Source organism: Macaca mulatta, chromosome 12 (assembly GCF_049350105.2).
Source record: "Macaca mulatta isolate MMU2019108-1 chromosome 12, T2T-MMU8v2.0, whole genome shotgun sequence".
Classification (NCBI taxonomy): domain Eukaryota; kingdom Metazoa; phylum Chordata; class Mammalia; order Primates; family Cercopithecidae; genus Macaca; species Macaca mulatta.
This window is the reverse complement of record NC_133417.1, coordinates 105,711,401-105,734,037: the sequence shown is the minus strand read 5'-3', so window position 1 is coordinate 105,734,037 and position 22,637 is coordinate 105,711,401. Positions and strand designations below refer to the sequence as shown.

Here is a 22,637-nt window from a genome sequence, read left to right as displayed (position 1 = left end):
GATATTCTTGCCTAATCTTACCCTGAAATCTCCCTACTCAGAAGCAAATTAAATGTTTTTACAGCAATAAAGAGCAGAGCCTGATAGACAGGCACACAAGGTAGATACATTCTGATGGGAAGAACGTCTGTGGAAAGATCTGGAGTTTGGGAAGTTATAGGGAGAGCAGGCCTAGAGGCAGCATAAGTGCATTAGCCACCTGGAGAGAGGAGGGGCGCAAGGCACATTGACAAGAAAAGTGGCAGTTCCACACCCTTCCCAGGCATGCCCAGAGCAGGCAGGGGCCGATGCCAACCCAAAGGATACTGGATCGCCTTGGTCGTGGAGTTGTATCTTGACACCATTACTGTACAGGCACCGCAGCCTCCTCCTCCACAGGAATATTTAGTGCCTGTAAGACGAACTCAAAGGAAGGGAGTCAAGGAAAAGGGGGGGCCCAGACTGCTTTGATTTCTACATTTTCCTCCTTGCATACTTATAACAAGCAACATGTTTTCTTGAGTCTTGTACCAAGTTGGCCACAGTTTCTTGCTTAGAGAGATTGTTCAGTTTTTCCTTATGAATGAGCTCACTGATGAAAGGTATGAAGAAATCCTTGCAGGCCTCCTCTGCCTTGTCTGAAAACCTCAGGTCCAGATGCATTTCTGAATTTAAAATCGTTCAGATTTTAGAAAGGTAATAATATAGCACTCCCAGCTGGTCTAGGGCGGCACCTTGTAATCAAACATATTGATGTCTCCTCAGTGAAACATGTGCACAGTCACATTAAGTAGGATACGGGAAAACTACATAGAGCCTCATGCCAGTTAGGTTGAGGTTTGCATCCAAATGAGTTGTGAAAAAACCTGCTGAATTCTGAGTTGTGGACAATGGATTCTGAACCCATGTAACATTATTGCTGTAGAGGTGGTGGGATGTGGTTTGTGTGCAGAACTTAGAAAAATTTCCCCTGTGAGGCTTAACTTTTCCTAGTACTGCAATGTAATGCTATTATATTTTTATGGGACTAGACATTATTAATTTAATAACCATGGCTCCTGAACCAGTTATGTCAACAATCACTATGTATCTTTTTTCCTGTAAGGTGTTTGCATACAAAGGGAGAACAAATACTATATGTAAATCCCCTGCTTTAGGTTCTATAAACATATACTGGAATTCGCTTGAAACCTTCTCTGGGTGAAGTTTAAAAAGCATTTTATGGGTGGAGGTTATCATTGGCTTGGGTAGAGGTTAAGATTAATATTCATCTTGGAAATGGCTGCCCATGAAGAGATAATACAGGGTCAGGATACTCCTGGTAGCTGCGGCAAGGAGTTGAGAAATTTTCTGCAAGGGCTGCACATCCCTGTCCTCTGTTCTTTTGTCCCCAACTTGAGCCAGCGATGTCACCTCTGGGCTCTGGACTGCTCTGGCAAGTCCTGCTTTTTACCTGCAGTTAGGAGGTTAAAAGTAATGTGGGTCATACCTCAGTGAAAGGGCCTACTGAATAGGGTGTGGAACGCAAAGAAATTCTTTATTTCTCCTTTTGGTGTCCCGAAATTTCCAATCAAAGAACCCCGGTGCTATCTGGCTCAAAGATGGAGGTCACTTCTCCCTTGATCAGACCTTCAAACAGCTTTGTGAAGCTGTGTTCTCCCCTGGACCCAAAACAGCTAGTTTGATGCCCCCTCCCTCCACCCTCAATAGAAGTGCATGACTCAGTTACTTCTATCTTCTGTTGACTCATCCTAGGTAAGCTTGCTAGACAATGTATAGGATGCTCAATGACATTTTAATTTCAGATAAACAATGAATAATATTTAAGGATAAGCATTTCCCCTGCATTCAAATTCAAATCTAACTGGGTGTACTGTATGTTTACATGCTGACTCTGGCAACTCTACTTAGGTCAAAGACAACCCATACATCAGAAATTTGTTTGTTTGTTTTGTTTTGTTTTGTTTTTGTTTTTGTTTTTGAGATGGAGTCCCACTCTGTTGCCCAGGCTGGAGTGTAGTGGCACAATCTCGGCTCACTGCAACCTCTGCCTCCAGGGTTCAAGAGATTCTCCAGCCTCAGCCTCCTTAGTAGCTGGGACTATAGCCATGCGCCACCACACCTGGCTACGTTTTTGTATTTTTAGTAGAGACGGGGTTTGGCCATGTTGGTCAGGCTGGTCTCGAACTCCTGGCCTCAACTGATCTACCCGTCTTGGCCTCCCAAAGAGCAGGGTTTATAAGTGTGAACCACTGTGCCTGGCCAGAAATGTGTTTCTTGATCCTTCATGTAGGAGAACTTTCTTAGTGCCCCCAAGATTCACAGCCCCACAGTATATGTAGAAGTTGTCCTGAGACTAAACGGGGCAGCCAATGCGTGCAGCGGAACCTGGATTTACAATGGAATCTGGTCATTCATCACTGAGTTCTTTATCCACCAATATTCATTCCTCATATACTAGCCATTCATCCAAACCACCCACTAGAGAAACAAGTTAAAAATAATATCCCTGACCCCAGCCCAGAACTATTGACTCTAATCAAAAGTTGGAGGCTGGAAGTGCCAGGTGAGTCTTGTTTGCCCAGAACTACTTATTTATATTAGGCACCAGAAAGAAAGGTAGATAGGGGTACGGGAAAGATGGGGAAATGGGAGGCTGAGGGTTGGTTTTGCCTGAAGCTGGTTCTGGCCACGTTTACTCGGGAGTCTGTGAAATTTCAGCTCGCTCCCAATATAGATGAATGTCTTCATTTTATAATGTCTAGAGAAAGCATGGTGAAGAATGTAGTGGATTTAGGAATGATATGAAAGGGGAGTGGCAGAGCTGGCTGACTACTGAGCTGTTGAGGCTGGGTATATGGGAAACAGGAGGAGCAGGGAGTGGGGATTCAGCCTGTCTGGAATGTGAGTGGATTGGGACATTAGGAGGCTGTCCCTTACAGAGTAGTAAAATGATAGGGTAGGAAATGGGACTACAAGGAGTTAAGTCGTGAGAGATGAAGTCTGGAAAGAAAATGAAGCATCAGGTACAAACCATTTCTTAAATAAGTTTGGCAAGGAAAGAATAGAGAGCAATGAAATAGTGTTTTTAGATGTTTATGTTGGGAGACAAAAGGATAGAGAGAGGGGATAATACTCTCTTGTTCACCACTGGATCCCTAGAGCCTAACACAGAGCATGGCACTTTGTAGGTGCTCAATAAGTATGTATTACTAACTTATTATTTTGAAATAACTTTAGTCTCACAGGGAGTTGCAAAAATAGTACCAGCTGTCCTATATACCCATCCTCCGGCTTCCCCCAGCTGATAAAATCCCACAGAGCTACAGCACAACATCAAAACCAGGAAATTGACACTGGTACAATCCTGATAACTAGATTATAGAACTTATTCAAATTTCACCTCTCATATAGTACTCACGTGTGTATGTGTTGTGTGTAGTTCTGCATGATGTTGTCTCATAGACAGATTCGTATAACCACAACCACTCCCTCCTACTCCTTTATAGTTGTACCCAAACTCCAGAATTCTTCAGGAAGAAGCATTCACCAAAGTTCTGTTGCAGGTCTTGGAAGAATGGGGAGTGAAGACCAGTGGTGGAGAGCTGGGAGTATATTAGCTACACTTTGGAATTTTGAAATATATTTATAAAAGTTTGTTTCCTCTGATGAGGTTTATGAAATGAGATGGGACCAGTCAGTGAAACGTCTTTGTGGGACGCTATTGTCAGTGACATGCACCCCTGAACATTTGGCTGGACAAAAGCTTGGCTAGACATTTTTTATATTAACACCTCTGAATAGGAAGCTGTCATCAGGGTGACCTCGGGGCTCAAAGGCCATAAAGCTCTTTCCAAAGTGAGGACACTCATGGTTCACTGGATGATTTTTTGGGGTTTTGTTCAAGTAAAAAATACAAGAAATAACAAATGAATCTATCACATTTAGATGCATTCTCTGCACTCCAGCTAGACTGTACAAATGGAACACGAGGCTGTTTATTTAGACCAAACACAGGCAACTTCCTAGATAAGTCTCAGCATGTTCCCTCTTACTGCCCAGTCCAGACAGACTACAGTAAAATAAAAGGATACGTCTTTTCCTCACGTAGAACAGTAGATTTACTTCAGGATCAGCATTCCTCTCTATCACCTACATTGTGAAAGGAGATCAGAGAGTTTATGAGGATAATATCAACAAGTTAGGGCAATTCGGTCCATTGTTTCGGAGTCATGTTTTTGATAGGATGCTCAATGACATTTTAATTTCAGATAAACAATGAATACTATTTAAGTATAAGCATTTCCCCTGCATTCAAATTCAAATCTAACTAGGTGTACTGTATGTTTATATGCTGACTCTGGCAACTCTACTTAGGTCAAAGATAACCCATACATCAGAAATTTGTTTGTTTGTTTGTTTTTGTTTTGTTTTTGTTTTAGAGACGGAGTCCCACTCTGTCACCCACCAGTCCCACCAGGCTGGAGTGTAGTGGCACTTTACGATAGGTGGTGACTTTACAGGAAAAAAATAACAACAACAACAAAAAACCTTTTGTTAACACGTGGAAGTAGAATTTTGAAGAAATAGTGGAATATTATTCCAATGTCTCTGAATTTTCTAATATATATGACAATTATAAATTCCAGATTGGTTTTCCTCCTTGGCTTTGAGTCCATTTGTATCTGGACCCAAATGGGAACAGATGCACAGAGACACTGAGTTTCTAAAAGGACTCAGATAACTCATGGCCACAGAAAGTCATCAAAAAGGAGAGCCGGAGATTTCTAAAATACAGGGCTTTGCTTCCCTGCCTCTGCCACTAATTGAGCATGTCCCAGGGAGCCACTCCTGTTTCCCCAGTGAGGTGGGAGTGCCAGTGCAGGGGATATGAACTGCGGCTCTGCCCCTCACATCTTGCTCCAGGCTACTCTGGCCAATGGATTACAGTGGGCACATCTGCCCTCCTTGGCCCTGGAGGAATGCAGGCAGTTCTCGTGTTGGGTATAAGCACAAGAACTTAGGGAAGCGATTACAGAAACTTGCCTGGAAGGGTAGCAACACTGAACCCAGAGAAAGAGGACATCATTCTTTTTATTTTTACCATCTCAGAAAAAGGCAACAAACCACATTATTTCTTCATACATTGCCTCCTATTTCCAAGTTTCCTTTCAAGTCCTCAGAAGATTTACTCAGTCAGAGATGAGCTCAGCAACCTTCTGCTCTAAATCTTGTGTGTGTAAGGGACTAAGTACAGTGGCACCGCAGACGCAAATCAAAGCTTTATAGTTGTATTTTCTCTAACACCACAATTGTGTGGCAGTGGAAATTATTTCAAGGTTGGAACAAGACAGAGGGTAGGGGTTGATGATAAGCATGCCGGGTCTACTATGCCTTCATCTTGCCCCCACCACACTGGGGGAGCATGGCCTGATGACACTATGCTGTGTATAAAGACATCCGTTTATCCGATACAATGTTCCAGGTATGGAATTACTGCAAATTGTCACTCAGCAATTATTTTTCTGATGTTCCAGTTGGCTTCAGGTCACTCAGGATCACTAACCTCATGCTTTCTTTGTTCTATCCTTTCTCTTTCATTTTTTCGTTTATTAGTTCATAGGCTTCCTAAACACGACTATTTTTTGCTATTTGACAGGCAAAATTCCCAATGGTACAATCTTGGCTCACTGCAACCTCCGCCTCCTGGGTTCAGGTGATTCTCCTGCCTCAGCCTCGAGAGTAGCTGGGATTGCCAGCTAATTTTTTTTTTTTTTTTTTTGTATTTTTAGTAGAGACAGGGTTTCACCATATTGGCCAGGCTGGTCTCAAACTCCTGACCTCAAGTGATCCGACTTCCTCGGCCTCCCAAACTGCTGGAACTACAGGCGTGAGCCACCACGCCCGGCCCATTACAACAAATTACTTTCTAAAATAACTTTCTACTTTTATTATTTCTCTAGTTTTCTTCTAATTGTCTCAAACAATTAGATATGCATCCTGACTTTAAAGCACCTCAAACTTTTCATTTACTCATTATAGCACCGAGTTGAGAACATCTGGCACAAGCTAAGCATTCACATTGCCACCTCTCTTATTGGTGGGGAAATTACTGACTTTTGGTATTGCCCAGGCCAGGGGTGCACTGACCTCTAGATGAATCAATCAGCCTGTGGGAATGTATTAAGGCAAAACAAAATCATCTGAGAGTTCTTTGCCATTATCATTCTCAATGTCATATATACCTTCTATGAAAACAGGGCTGGTGAACTCAGGTAGAGCTAATATCCAAATGAAGAGGGGATAACAGTTTTTCACAACTGTGCCCTGAGGCTCAGCTGTCAGATATCACTCCCACTATAACAAGTAAAAGAGTTCTTTTTGGATTCAAAAGAAAAATTAAAAGCAAACACAAGCCCCCACACTTTAATAATTTTGCACTGAAACTTAAACTAACAACCTATGTTCAAATTCATACCACTATATATGACTGGAAAATAACAGAAGAGAAAGATTAAAGAAATAAGAAGTGGCATCACAGTGAAAAAAGCTTGACTTTCAACCCCGATACATGAAAATTTATAATAATCATGTCAAAAACTTACCTTCCTTCCGTTCACGAAAAAAATCAGCTCATCAGAATGGGGAAGGGAAGGCATCATGCCGCACACACACACACACACACACAGCCTTCACTGGGATAGAGTGTGTTTGTTTTTTGTTCTTTTAAAGAGCAGATATGTTAGAGTAATTACTTGGATGCCTGTCGGCCCCAAGGAAGCCCAAACTGACAGTGGCAGCCTGATGTGGGTGGTTTATAGCTGCACTGCCAGACCAGGAATACCAACCAGGGCTCCCCCCGCCCAGCCCACAAACATTTTCAGCAGCTCTGGGCAGCACCGTGTCTTTCTCTTTCATGAACGAGTCAAACCAGCATGTTCACGTGTTTCCTTTGGAGTCTAGGACCGGTTTCCCCAGGAGAATGTCTACAAAGCCAAAGACTAGTAAATAAAAGTAACTTTTTTAAAATTAAAAAAATAGTTGTCGGAGACAGGGTAAGGTGATGCAAGGTGACTTGAGAGACTGGTTTAGTTTTAGGTAGTCAGTATGGGCATGCACTCGGGCTGAGTCCTAAAGGACAAGCTCACCAAGAGAAGGCATGGGATAAGAGCAGCAAGTACAGTGGCCCCCAGGAGGAAAGGAGCTTGGTGTGTCAGAAAGGAGGTCAGCACAGCTGAGTGTGGGGAGCTGGGGAAGGTGTGTTGACAGAAAGTCAGAGACGTTTTGGTGGCCAGGACAAGGGTCTTGGAGGGATCTAGTGGGAAGGGAAGCTATCAGAGAGTTTTGAGCTAGGATGCAACATGATGCTATTTACAGTAGAGCATTCCATTGTACAGAGAATGTACTATTGCTGGTAGGAGGGCAGTTGCAGGTTAGATCTGAAGCCATTTTTGTGTACCCTGGGCTAGAGGTGATGGTGGCTTGGACTAGGGTATAGGATGGTGGCATCAGAGATGGAGAAAAGGTGAAAGTCGTGGCATAAATTTTGGAGGTAGATCCAACTGGACCGGTTGATAGATTAGATGGGAGGGGTAAAGGAAAGAGACGACTCAAAGATGAATCCTAGATTTGTTGATTGAACAACAGGGTGAAAGTTGGTGCCTTTTGCTGGGATGAGAAGACTGGGTGAATTGAAAGTTCTCTCTTGGACCTTTTTGACTTCCAAGTGCACGTGTCAGTCAGACATAGGAATCAGGAGGTCAGGGGAGGGGTCCACACTGGAGATGCCAATTTGAGGGTCACCAGCTTGTAGAAGATGTAAGCAAACACTCCATGGGAATTGTAAAGTACTAGAAAAGAGTCATGTTCCTGTTGTGTCAGGACAATTTGAACTATGAGCTGATGTGCTTTCCTCATGCAATTTATTTTCTTGCTCTTCATGTATCAGTGAGGACTCCCTGCCTTCAGAGTCGAGCTCTTATCACAGGAATGCAAAAACAAACAAACACACAAACAAAAACCCCCCAAAAAACAAAAATCAACAACAACAACAAACCCCCAGAAACAAAAACAACAAAAACAAACAAACTAGGTAACGTTCAGGTGGAGTATTTCAAAACAGTCCTTTGAAACTCTTGGCAGAGATGCCAGGAACAAAGATAGGTAATAGAGCAGACAGGGATGCCTAAGGTGAGTGTCAGTCCCAATGCTATTGTTCTTCTAAGCTGCTACAAGAACTTTGAGTTTCCTCTCAGTTGAGGAGGACTGAGTTTCTGCTGCCAGGTGGATCGGGCTTGAGATACAATCTAAATGTATACGTGTGTGTGCACATGCATGTGTGAGTGTGTGTAACTGTGGGTAATAGCTAACCTTTATTCAGTACTTAAGTATATGCCAGGCAAAACGTCTCCCTGCATTAGTTTATTTAATCTTCATCACAATCTTTGAGATAGGAATACAATCCCTACTTTACAAATGAGGGATCAGAGGCACCCAGTGATTTAGTCACATGTTTTGCACACCTGAGTCTGTGCCCTATGAAAGTCCTATTTGTAATATCACACTGCTTGTTTCCTCAACCACCTGGTGAGATACCGAATAATTCTGTTTTCCTGGAATGCTGGAATAGTCTACCCTAAGAGAGTAATAGTTTCCACTGCGTGTGAAATTATTGCAGCTTTTAAATGTTAGGGCAATTTATCCATCAAGTTTTCAAAAATTGTAGAGCCTGACCCTAGATACCTTCATCACTAGCTGTGTTGGCTTCATTTTGCCACTGATGGGACATGCTTCACAGGAAGACCCAGCACGACCCTCCAGAGATGTGTTGACAGTTCTGAGTCCAGGCTATTTTGACGTCTTTTTCAAGCAGATGGAGCTACAGTGTCTCCCTGGTGAACAGAAATATGCATGTATGAAACACCAACTGCTCTGGAGCCCTGCAGCTCTTTGTTCAAGCTTGTAATGATACAGTGATGACCTGTCACTCTTAGCCTGTGAGAATCAGCAACTATACCTTCAAGTTAGATATTTCTTGAGCTCCTGCATTATCAGCAGGCTTGGATCTGTTTCCCCAAAGGTGTAAAACTACAGACTTCTCATTGTCTGAGTGGGGAAGCCTCATCCTCCCTGGAAACGCAGGTCGTGTTGGGAGATTCATGCCCTTGCAGGGCTGGAGACCTGATCCTAAGGCCATGCTGTTCAGTCTAAAAGCACCAGCTGTTTAAATACGCACTTACCACTTGTCCCTGCATGACAAATAGACATCCTCCAGATTTGAATAAGGTTTCTTGAGACATATTGTCTAAAATGTACTGCCTTCCTCAAATATTTCCATGCCTTTTCCATGCCTTTGTATTACAGATTGCATACTTTGCAGTCTGTACTTAATTCTGGTGTTTCTCAATTCTGGTTCATCTGCAAGAAAGGAACCCTCTGTTCTGCCACTAAGTGCCTGGAGAATTCTGTACCCCAGGAACTGAAAGAAACTTCCATGTGGAGGGCTGGATGACATTACCCTTTGATCTCCTTTCATTCAGGAATGGGGTCTCCCTGCAGCAGTTCTCCATGATGTGTCAGACTGAGAAACAGCACCAGCCCCTCTAGCACTGCACCCACTCGCCTGTGTTCACTGCCTCTCCTAGCAGCTTCCTGACAAACTGGTCTCAGCAAAGGGCCTTTCTAGAAGTACATTCTGTGTTGGCATTGTAACAAAATGACTTATTTTTTAAAGGGCTTTTAGCTTTTGCAGTTGTGACAGGGCAGAAACTGACAAGAGGTGTTCTCAGCCTTCCCTCTTCCCCTCTCCCTCAGAGAAAGTATGTTTTCCTCTCTAGACTGCTCTCTGTGTCTTGTTGAGAGCAAGCTGGGGAATGGGTAGAGAGGAAACAAAAGGAAGACAGACATTCTGGGGAAGACAGTCAGAGAAGCGATACTGGGGTCAGAATTTGGAGGGTTTTGGAGAAAGCCATTGTGGGCTTGAGGGAAGTAGGAGGAAACATCCTTTTCTAGAAGTATTGTGACAAGTTATACATTAGATTTCAATTAAGGTTCAAGAGATACAAAGGTTGTGTTAAAACATACTAAATATGGCCTAAGAAGGACTCCTTACTTCTATATTTGAATCCTTGTGGGTGAACTGTAATCTAGCTTACCAGTCAGACAAAATTGAAATCCTAAACAGTATGCACCTGTAACAATGGCTGAGTGCTGGCCAATCCCAGTGGCCATACTTCAACCACTCACAGACTGCTGAATGTTCAAAACGCATTCAAATAAGGCAAACGCTGAGCTGTAACCAATCCCACTGTTTCTGTATCAAACTTCCAATTCCTGTATGTCACTTTACCTTTTTTGTCTATAAATTTGTTCTGACCATGAGGCACCCGTGGAGTCTCTGTGAATCTGCTGTGATTCTGTGGGCTGCCCAATTTGCCCCCAGTCATTCGTTGCTCAATTAAACTCCTTTAAATTTAATTCGGCTTAAGTGTTTATCAGTTGGAAAACATTCACATTATTTTAGGTTACCAGACTGATTCTCTTAGTGCAGCTTGGTACACGGATCTGTGGGAACACGAATCTGTTGGTACATGCATCTGGTCACCTACGGCCAGAACATTTATTGGGATGCTAGTGTACTCAGAGGGACAACCAGCTATGTTTCCATGGGTAGAGACCTTCTAAGAGTAATGGCATGTTTAAATCCCCCTCTCCTCCCTGGGGACTCACCTGCCTGGGATTCCTGGAGTCTGCCCTCTGCAGGGCTGACATATCAACTTTCAGGGCCCACAAATTTAGATTTTCTCCTAAAATCAGAAGAAAACAATGAATATAAACTAGCCTGGGTGAGATATATATATATATAATGTATATCATATATATGGTTATACATATTTTATATATATATATATAAAACCAATGCAGTAGTAACATTTGTGTGTTTTAGCAGACCTACTTAGTATCCATAATATTGTGTTTATAGAGGAAGGGGCCCACAAAGTCAAAAGCGCTGAGGACCCAAGAAGGTCGCAACTCTACCTCTGTCTTGTCCTTTGATTGGGCCAGATCCTGCACTGCCTCCGAGGGCAACAGGGCTGACTACAGTCAGGGAAAGCTGAACTCAGCAGTGAAATATTTGAAGCATTGTTTGCCAGCAGAAGTCAAAGTCGTCAATATTACTTTCAATAACATTGCTGCAGTGATTTGCTGTCTCCCTAATTCCTCTATCTATTGCTCCACTGTCCTGAATTCAGGGGGCCCCTCAGCCTCCAGCATCACATTCTCAGCTACTTATTTCAGTGGGTCAAACACACTCATTCTTTTCACAAACTTCATAATGGCTAAATCGCATTCTTGATAGTTTTTGATTAAACAAAATGTAATCCAAAAAATGTTTTATTGCTTGAGGAACTTTACTTCAGTGATCTCGTCTGTGGTTTTGGTGCCATTTTGTAGAATGGGGAGTCCCCCTCACCAAGACAGACATGACCTTTTCAGGATCTAGTATTAGCAAAGGGGTCTCTGTATTTGGTTGTGTTCGCCATGACCGTGACTCTGATGGCCAGGCTGAAAGCCTCCCTGATAGACTTCTCTTTTCCTTTCTAGACCCACAGACTCATTTTCCACACTGCAATTGGGATGATCCATTAAAAATATAAATTGGAATATGTCGCTTGTGTGCCTAAATCCCTTCCATGACTTAGCCTGTGTTTGGGAAAAAATGAAGATGCTAACATTGCCCACACAATCCTTGGGGGTCCAGCTCTTCCCTTATATCCCATAGTGTCCCCACCACCCCAGCTCTCCATCTCACTGAGGATGCTCCAAGTATAGGCCTCTCCCAGTCTCTGGACCACACCCCACAGTTCCCATCCCCAAGCCTCAGCATGCTGTTCCAGGTATTGTCTACTGCAGCTCTTCTCCTGGTGAATACCCCCTGATCCTTCAGGGCATGGCATTACTGTTGCTCTCTCAAAGAAGTTGTCTCTGACTCCTAAATCCAAAAGTCCTCTGACATTATCCTTACTGACCCCTTCTTTTTCTTCTACACACTTATCAAATCTCGCAATGACATTTGTGTGATTACTTGTATAATGTCAGTCTCTCCTATTGGATCGTAAACTCCATGAGGGCAGGGTCCGTCCAAGTCTGGGTCACTGTTTCTTCAATGTCAAGCACCAGACTGATTTCACTATGACTTTATAAAGAACACGAGGATTTTTTAAAAAGAATAACTAAAGCCATACTGTAATGGAGCCTTTATAACTAAAGATTTTGGAGTGTTTTGCCCTCAATTTCTTGTTCTTCCTCATTAAAGAACTAATACGTTTTAAACCTCAGCATTGTGGCTGAGAGAACAGTCTGCATTCTTCCTGGACTCCCTCTTCTGGGTGGTCCACATTGTTCAGAGTCCCTGTTGAGCCCCATACTTTATTTCAGGGCTCTTAATGCTCATCGCAGACAGGTCTGTGCTGCAGTTTATGTACTTGCTGAAGAAAAAGTCTCCATGTAGGAAATCCCCATCAACTAATTTCTATGAAAGTCTTGGCTTCTCTCCAATTTGCTTTGCAAATACTTGAACAGCTGCTTTACTTTCTGATGCAAATGACTGAGTGATGCTGCAGCTCTTTCCAACTTGAGCACCTCTATCTGTGTTCTCTCGGGTAGCTGCATTCTCTCTGTGGGGCCAGCACTGTCTGTGACTGGGCATTGGTGAGGACGCCTCCATTCTGGAATAACAAGAAGAAGAGTTACATTGAGTGCTTACTTTGTACCAGGCACTCTTCTAAACCATGGGTTCATTTACTCTCCAAAACAAAACAAAACAAAAACTAACAAGGCAGGTACTATTACAACCCCCACTTAGAGGTCAAAAAACAAAACAAAACAAAACCGACGCATGGGGAGTATAAGAAACTTGCCCAAGATCATACTCTAGCCATAGAGTCAGGGTTCAAACTCAGGCAGCCTGGCTCTAGTGACCTGGCTGCTAAGTACTATGTGCCAGGACCACTCTGGAGACTTGTGAATGCCATGACATTTCTGGGCAGCTTAATTAATTAAACGCCCCATTGAAAGAAAGGGCTAATGAGTGGCTCAGGATATGCATCTCCTCCCCTACTCTCCTGGCAAGTGTGGTATTGCAGGTAGATGGTGGGTTTATGGAATTTTCTTCTGGTTCAGAAGTAACTGCTACCTTGGCTATTTACTCTTTCTCAGGTGGGAGTAGCTGCTTTCTGCTCAGCAACAAGGGAACTGGCATACATGTATGGGCTGTAAATAAGTGAGATGTTTGGAAGTTGACTCTTTGTATTTATCATATGACATAGCAGTGTTCATAATAGGAAGTCAGAAATGAATGTTGAATGAAGAAAATAGTATGAGTGGAACAGTTCCTGGGCTCCTGGCACATTTCAATGTTAAAATCCATTCCTCCTATTTAATAGAAAATAGCAAAATAATTAAATTCACCCAATAAATGAAAAGGAAAAAGATGTTATTAAGTCTAACACTTGGGCCATTAGAGTAGAATCAAGAGTAGATCTAGAAAGACATTTCTTGGCCCTCGCAACCAAGGAGCTGCTGGTTTTCCCTGAGGATTCTCTTTCATTTCTTTCAATATCCTTGTGTCCCTCCCTCCCCACATCTTTCTGGACTCCTAACACTGCCTCATATCATGTGTCCTACTCAACAATCCGACCCTGCTGTCGAGCCCATACTGACCAACCCAGTCCTTTGCTCTGTCCAGCCCCTTGGGTCCTTTCACTTCTTCTCATTCATGCCTTGTTTTCACTATTTTCTTAACTCTTTAATGCTCTGTCTCATGCTTACATTTTTTCCCACTTTGTTCCAGGTTTCTCAAATTTTCTCCTTGTTTTCCCCTTTAAACAATCATTTGTGATCACAGTGGAATCCAACTGGAAAATAATGACAAAAAGACAAAAACATGTAAGCATAGGTAAGTTTTAAAATAAAATTCTAAACACTTAGGCTCAAAGAAGGAATAAAAACAGAAAATATAGATTATAGAAAAATAACGATGACAAGATTGCACATCAAAATCTATGAAATACAACTAAAGCCATATACATGGGAAAATTTTATAGCTTTAGATGTTTTTATTAAATTAGAATGATTGAAAAGAACTAAACTTTCAATTTAAAAAGGTAGAAAAAGGCCCAGCAAGGTGGCTCATGCCTGTAATCCCAGCACTTTGGGAGGCAGAGGTGAGAAAACTGCTTGAGGCCAGGAGTTCGAGACTAGCCTGGGCGATATAGTGAGACCCCCCGCCCATTGCTACAAAAAAGGTAGAAAAAGAAAACTCAATCAAGAGAAATGAGGAATAGGTATATAAGAAAGATAAAAGTAGAAAAATATTTAGAAAATGGGAAAAGAATAGAATTGATAAATATGACTAACATTTTTTCTTGGAAAGTTTAATAATATCAATATCTAACAAATCTAAAATGAGAAAATTCAAATAAACAAAATTGGGAATAGGTACTAGGATATAACCATTATGTTTTACTTGATGCTTATACATTTGCATTGCTTATACTACCAAAAATTTGTAATAGGATGAAAGTACTTCAACGGAAAAAAATTGGAGATATAGATACCACGGAAAGCAATTTAGTCATTAAAAATAATGATTTCCATGCACAAGATGTGAAGGGCTCAGGATTACACACTCTTAGGGGGATTCCTAGGTGTTCTCTCCCTGGTCTTCCTGTGTTCAGGCCCCTCCTGTTGGCCCATCTTCGGTGGATTTTCTTACAGTCCTCTCTGATGGTGTCATTGGTCTCCTTGACAGCGGGAATAGTTCTTTCATTATTAGACCCAGAAAATCTGCTACTTGAATCTCTTAACCACTTGGCACTCAGTTTAATAATGTTTGTTTCTGTGTGGTGTATATATATGTGCATGTTCATGAACTACAAGACATAGTTTCTGCCTTCAAGAAATTGACAACTGCATACAATGATCCAATAAAAGTTACAAAGCAACATTAAATACACAGGGGCAAACTTTCAGGGCTGCTACGAGACTCAGGGAAGTGGAGGACATGAAAATGTTTTGTAAACTGGAAGCTGGCATGCAAATATTGGTTATTATTGTGTTGGTATTTTCATTGCTGTAGTTCCAATAAAAACTCCCGAAACTGTCTAGAATATAAATTGCTTCCCTAATTTCCTACTCCTGTTTAGCCTGCCACCTTTCACGTCATTCATTTGAACCCCACACAAGCTGCTCCTGAACTAAAAATGGTGAATGCAAACGGAGGAAAGGCTCAAAAGAAAAAGGCGAGAGGGAATGAGTGGGAATTCAAAAATGTATTAAGTCAAGTGGCCTTATGGTGATGCCATGTACAAAATCAGCTTGTTGAAAATCAGGGCCACTAAAAAGTTTGCATATATAAAAATTGGACAAAAGGAAGCCTGTTGTTGTTCAACTTTTGAATATTTATGTTACAATATGCTGGACTGGGCCAGGCGCGGTGGCTCACCCCTGTAATCCCAGCACTTTGGGAGACTGAGGTGGGCGGATCATGAGGTCAGGAGATCAAGACCATCCTGGCTAACATGGTGAAACCCCGCCTCACTAAAAAATACAAAAAATTAGCCGGGTGTGGTGTCGGGCACCTGTAGTCCCAGCTACTCGGGAGGCTGAGGCAGGAGAATGGCGTGAACCCGGCAGGCGGAGCTTGCAGTGAGCAGAGATCGTGCCACTGCACTCCAGCCTGGGCAACAGAGCGAAACTCCGTCTCAAAAAAAAAAAAAAAAAAAAAAAAAAAAAAAGAATATGCTGGACTGAACAATTTTGAAAATAATTCGAATGCGAAAAGTATTGACCATTTATGCCTTTTGAACATAACCGGTAGGTATACTGACTGCAGACATTTGGCCATTCTCATCTTAACACAATATAGATGGTCTCCAGTTTATGATGGTTCGATTTTTTGACTTTATGATGATGCCTTCAGCTGTGTACAATAGCAATGAGTATCCATAAAACCATCCTGTTTTTCTCTTTGAGTATGGCAGTCAAAAAATTACAAAATATTCAATACTTTTTTATAAAAGATACTTTGTGTTAAATGGTTTTGCCCAGCTATAGGCTAATGCAAATGTTCTGAGCGTGTTTAAGGTAGGCTAGGCTAAGCAATGATGTTTGGTAGGTTACATATATTAAATGCATTTTCGACTTACGATATTTCCAATTTAAATAGGTTTATTGGGACATAAGCCCATGGTAAATTCAGGAGCATCTGTAGATCTATTTTGGGTAATCAAATACAACCAATCTGGCTGGGCGTGGTGGCTCACGCCTGTAATCCCAGCACTTTGGGAGGCCGAGGTGGGTGGATCACTTGAGGCCAGGAGTTCAAGACCAGCCTGGCCAATATGGTGAAACCCCATCTCTACTAAAAATATAAAAATTAGCCAAGCGTTATGGCACATGACTGTAGTCCCAGCTACTCGGGAGGCTGAGGCAGGGGAATAGTTTGAACTCAGGAGGTGGAGGTTGCAGTGAGCCGAGATGGTGCCACTGCACTCCAGCCTGGGTGACACAGCGAGACCCTGTCTCAAAAACAAACAATCTTCACTTTTGAGTATAAACATAGGGAAGAAAGAAAATCAATGAATAGAATTCGTCTAAACATTGCTTTGTTGGTGTTATGGTGGCAAATATTTCCATCGTTTTATGGAATTATTTCCAAAATTTCCTTAAATTCTTCTTCTATAAATCATCTTAGGAGGTGACTTTACTTTATTCAACATTTCATGGAGTGAATAACAATTCCTTGATAGCTGAGAGCCTTAGAAAGTCCAGTGAATTGCCTACAGACCTGTGCATTAAAAAAAGTGAATATTCATTTCATAGTAACTGTGGATTATCACTTGTTATACCTCAGTATTTAATACAGACAAATGATGAAAACTCAGTAAGAATAATTTTTAGGCATAGCATCTTAAATAAAAAATTTCACAATTTCTTGAGTAAACAACCACAAAATCCTTTCTGTTCACTCATTATTTCTCATAATAGAAACATTATGGTCTAGGCTTTCATTTTCTTGATAAAAATAGCATAGAAGTACTGCACACAATTGAGAAATGCTATATTGATTATACTGAATTAAACACTATATTTTTGTTGAAGCTCTAGAAACATAATTGCTTATGTATACTTGAAGGTATAAGATATTTTGTGAATATGAAATAACATTTAAGAATTGTCCCTAATTTTCTAAACATTTTAGTTACGAATGTTTGTACTAGTGACCGACTGTCTTTAAATCCATTAGAAAATCAACTTCTGTTCATGAACTTTGTACAGTAGGCAACAGGGATGGACCATGGCTTACAGCATTTAGAGTCCATTAGTGGAATCTAAAAGGAAAATTCAGAAAAAGACAAGGAATATGGTTTAAAAACAAAAACATTTCAAATAACTCACTATAATTAATTAGCAGCAAAGTAGTTTTTTAAAAAATTTATTCATTCCTCCAAAATTATTTAACTTGTATAAGCTTTTCTCTCTTTCCAAACAGATGTTCATTATTTACTGGATAAATAAAAAAGAATTCCTAATTCTTTGAATATTGGAGACTAAATGTACACAATACTTACTTTAGCCAATAAACCAAGCAGAGTTTTTGTTTTTGCTTTTTTCAATATGGCAGAAAGCATAGGGAATCAACAGGTTCAAATCATGCAAAGTACACTTAAAGTTTGTTTTATGTTTAATTTTCTATTTTAAATCCTTTGACATTGGTACTATTTTCTATAAGGTCCTATCCTAGCATACAATCAGTTCAAAAGCTAAAATTCTTGAGTTTGAGTGAGAAGTAAAGTTTTATCAAAATTGAAAGAAATACATTATGAAGGGTAGAGAAAGCACTCCAGGTTCATCACATTTATGCTTAATGATTATTTGAAAATTTGTACAGCCTGTTTAAAAAACGGTACGTAGAACAAAGGCATAGTTTTTATAAAATCTAGTGATTTTTCTTCCCATGTGAGCTTGTTTGAATGCTTAAAATTCAGTTTTATTTTTGTGGGTTTTTGTTGTCAAGAAAAGCTAAAATAAAGTAAAAATAGCATAATGTTATCTCAAATTTTAAAAAGCGGTCATTTTAGTTTCAAAAAATAAAAAAAGCATGTAATCTTTAAAAAATAAGCACCCACTGGAGAGATATGGAAACTGAAGTAGAGTTCAGTATATAATAACAGAAAAAAGTTAAACACACCAAATAAAATAGAATTTAAATTTAGACTATCAATTTTTTCCTTTAACAATTTTTCATGTAAATTAGAGGAAATTTAAAGATTGATAAGTGAAATACACTAATATTCAGTAGTGTCAAAATTTACCTAAGAAGTAAATTTGGATGTAATACACAGAATTTCCCAAATTATTTCAGTACTTGTCTGTTCATGATAAACCAAAGCACAAGATGATAAGTGGTACAATCTCGGCTCACTGCAGCCTCAACCTCCTGGGCTCAATCAATCCTCCCACCTCAGCCTCCAAAGTAGCTGGGACTACAGGCACATACCACCGCACCCGGCTAATTTTGTTCTTTTTTTTTTGTGGAGACAGGGTTTCACCATGTTGCCCAGGCTGCTCTCCAACTCTTGAGTGTTGGGATTCACTCAGGATGGTGGCGGAAATATTAAAGGAAAATATTAGGGAAAGTTATAGGGAATAGTTACAAATCTTTTGGAATGCCAAAAGGTTACATAGCTTGTAATAACTGAAGGCAGTGTTCTTACCTTACAGCATTAGGTCATAGGGTAAATACTAGGGACAACAGAGGCTTCTCCATTAAGTCTGTTTACCCGACCTCCATTAACTAACCTTTGAGTCAGATGGCCCTCTGGGGGGAGGTCCACCAGGGAAATTGCTCCCTAATAGTATTTACTTTAGACTGCCGTAACTGAGCTTTAATCTTTCCTAGAACTACTCTCTTAACCATGTTAATTATCCACAAGTGTGTCTACTTAAAGTTTCTGTTGTTAATTCTATACTAAATAAATGCCTGGAGTGCAAGCTGCTCAGGGCTGGCCCGCAGTGACAAACCTCTGATGGTGTGCAGGCAGTTGGACACTCAGCTGGACTGGCAAAGCAGAATATCTGTGTGTCAGTGTACGTTTTATTCAACTGTCGTTTGGGTCAGGGTCTGCAGGCAGACCCCTGCAGCTAATGCCCTCTTGTGAGGAGCAATACCTCACTTGAGCTCAAGTGATCCGCCCTCCTTGGCCTCCCAAAGTGCTGGGATTACAGGCGTGAACCACTGTGTCACGCCACAAGATGTTTTTATAGCATAATTAGTTAAAAAGATTTTCTTGGCTTTAAATAATTTCTTTGTATATGCAAAGAGGCATAATAAAGAATAATCATTCACAGAGGACCATTCCTTTATTAGTCATTTTGGCTTAGTACAGGAGGGTCATTAAATTTAAAGCAGTGTAAAAGCTGTCGGAATCCAAATGGAGTCACTAATGTTAGGAAATCCCTGACAAATAGAGCCAAAGAGAGTCACTAATGTTAAGAAATCCCTGACAAATAGAGACAAAGAGGGCCACGAAAAGAGGGTCCTCATGCTTATATGACTAATAACAAAAACTATCACAAAAGACTTTACCAAAACCACAAGCTTGCACAAAGGCCATTGAAACCTTGCACAAAAACAAAAAAATCAAACAAAAAAAACCCCAAAAAACTTCTACAAGGACATTTGCCCAACAACTGCCTGTCCAATCTTGGACTGGTGTCACCTGTTATTGATCTTTGTAGCCAAGTATACTTCAAAACAATTATATAATCCTTCTCACATTTTCCTTTAAGAACTCATCTTCCTTTACCTCCCTGAATATGCACATAGTTTACCACAGCGTGCATATTCCCATTGTAATGCTATATTTCCAAACCAATATCTTTTCTTTTAGAGAGCCTTTCTCTGTGACTTAGGTTGGCAGCCAGCATAACAAGTTTATAAAGTTTCAGCTTGAGAGATCCTCAGTTTTCTGCATTTTGTAAGGAACAATCATTGGCAGTCTTCTTTTCTAGTGATATACATGTAGAAAGTTATAGCAGCCATACAAAGATCAGAATTTTGCTGAGTTCAACACCGCTTGTCCTTGATAGGAAGGATTTCAAGAGGAAGGATTTGATCCAGTCTTCCAAGGTAATTTTCTGCTGCAATTGAAAGAGGGTTAGTGTAATCTGACTATTGCTTCTTCAAGGTGGTAAGCATATAAATCTGCCAAATAGCTCATTCAGTGTCTTGTGCTGGAAAAATAATTCTACCAATGTGTCAAATTGACTCCACCAGTCCATACCAGTGTACTCACCATCCTGGGTCGCCTTTCTGCACCTCAGGCTATTCATTCCAAGTTCTTCTTACCGATTTCCTCGCTCCAGCCCCACGCCTTGTTCTCTGCAGAGCATAGCAAACCAATGCTCTGAAAAGGAGGACAGCCCTTCTGCAATAGTGAAATACTTTGTCCAGTACTCTCAGTGAGGCCAGACCACTGGTTATATAATCCTCAAACGAACACTGGCACGTATTTGTTCTTGCGCAGTTTCCAAGAAGGCAACACCCTATCTTTCCTACACTTGGAAAGCCAGGTGTCCACTTCAGTTAAACTCTTTTACCGGCATAGAGCAGGCACTGGATGAGGAAATTGCTTTCCTGAAAGCAGAGTATACATCCGTTTGTACTTGCGTTATGTTAAAACACAGATGAATTGGATAATGAGATTACTGTGACTTTTTTTTTTTAAGTTTGACATGCGGGTGAAAGAAACATCAAGTTATTTGAAGCCATTTAGAGTACTTCTCCTTACAGTATGGATTACTCAAAACTTTCCATCTGTTTCCTACTCAGATGCTTTTCAAGAAATTATGCATCACCTGGAATAAACAATCAGAACGGCCTACGCATATTCTTCTTAAATTCTCCTCTTTGCCTCGCCCTCTCGCTCCCCGTCACTCATGCCACCACTCATGCTTTGCGTCATCAAGACGTCTGCTGCGCTCTTTACAAGGATTTCCTGCAGGGAGAAGTGGAGTTGCTGCTGCTGGGCCTTGCTTCGTAGCCCTGGTCCCCTGCGTCCCCGGGGACTGAGAAGTGGCGGCGCTGGGGGAGGGGGGCCGAGGAGGGGGGTCAATGTGGCGGCCGCGCCCAACCGCCGCGGCGTCCCTGCGTGTCCCCGGGGCGCACGTTGGCGCAACAGGGCCTCCACGTGCCGGGCTGCGCAGACCTGCCCGGGAGCCCCGCCCAGCCCGGCGGTCTCTCCCGGGCTCTGTCTGGTGGGGGCGGCGTGGCGGGCGGCCCGGCTCTCTGACTTGATCTGAAAACGCGAAGCATTTGCGTCCCGCGTGGAAGCGGGGGGTGTCCGTTGAGCCGAGCCTAACGTCCAGGGCAAACCGTAATCCTGCGTGGGTCTCGAGGCGCTTCGCGTCCAACGCTTTTGCAGCCTCGGATTTCTTGGCGGGATGTGGACGCTGGGAACGGGGAGAACCTGGGTCAAAATGGCCAGGAGCTTTGGACCGGTTCAGGGTCAGCTGCGGTTCAACAGGTTCCTGAGCGGTGGCCTCCCAGGCAGGCGGTTTGAGTCTGCGCATTTTTTCCTAAATATCACCAAGATGTCCATTATTCCTTTCTTGTGCCGTTCGTTCCCTTCCTCCCGTTAAAGAAAGGCCTCCGCCTCCCATCCCGGACATACTGCCTGCGCTCCCTCCGTTTGAGGACCGGCCTGGGCGACGTGCACAGTGACCCGCCCATCTGCATGTTTAGGACGGTGCCATCCATGCCACTGCCCAGCGGCAGACAAGAGTCCATGATTCTTGCGGGTGTGGTAACCAGAAGGGGAGGGCCGGGAGCCAGGGGAGGGGATTCCAGTCTCTACCCAGACCCTAAGAACTTCTAGATTCGGGAGACACATTAACAGAGGCTTCCTGGAATTCGGGGTGACTTCTTCCATGTCAGAGTTAGGATGGTGCGGGTTTCAGGCCAGTGGAGGACAGTTTGTTTTCAGTAGGTGTGTACAGGGAGGCAGAGGTGGGGCATAAAGTGGGGGAATTTTTAGGGTCTTTAAAATCTGGCTGTCTAAGGGTAACCCACTTCCCCTTGCAGGGGTTTGGCTCTGTCTGAAGGTGTGCGCATGTTCGGAGTGTGCAAGGAGCCTCAGGACCCCATCCTGTTTCAAGGTGTTTAGTGCTTCCTGACTCCTACTCCTCTCTCTGAGATCTGCCTTCTCGGTTGATGTTCCCCGTGGAGGCCACCCTGGCCCAGTCCTTCCTCTTCTGTTTTTTTCTCCTCCGTTTTGCATTTTTATCCTCACCTTCTGCATTTGCTTTTCTTCGTTCTTTGCAGTTTCACCCTCCAGTGAGTTTGATCCAATCTCATGACTCTAATTACTAATTTGCATTCATGACTCATAAATCTGTCTGCACCAGACCTCTTGCCAACCTGCACTAACTGCCTGTTGGATACATCCCTTGGCTGGCTGCCAGGCTACAATCTAAACTCCAGGTCACCATATTCCCTTTGAACCAGCTCCTCCTCGTGTGGTGCCTGCTTCTGTTAAGGGCACCCCTATCCTCCCACTCTCCTGAGCACAACCTTAGACTGATCTTTGATCCCT

General features: G+C 42.2%; 1 protein-coding gene and 1 long non-coding RNA gene across 2 annotated transcripts in view; both read right to left on the bottom strand.

Annotated features, from left to right (window-relative positions):
- The window catches only part of AOX4 (aldehyde oxidase 4), a 76,486-nt gene extending 69,848 nt beyond the window's left edge, over positions 1-6,638 (bottom strand). The window contains 3 exon segments of the mRNA NM_001318174.1: positions 307-403; positions 4,074-4,131; positions 6,585-6,638. Of these exon segments, the coding sequence (NP_001305103.1) occupies positions 307-403; positions 4,074-4,131; positions 6,585-6,638 (209 nt within the window).
- A 4,721-nt stretch (positions 6,639-11,359) lies between these two features.
- Positions 11,360-20,498, bottom strand: LOC144333448 (uncharacterized). Its single transcript, XR_013402103.1, has 3 exons — positions 20,340-20,498; positions 13,810-13,895; positions 11,360-12,707 (listed from the first exon to the last, which is right to left on the bottom strand). It is a non-coding gene; the product is annotated as an uncharacterized LOC144333448 (long non-coding RNA).
- Between the last annotated feature and the right edge of the window lie 2,139 nt (positions 20,499-22,637).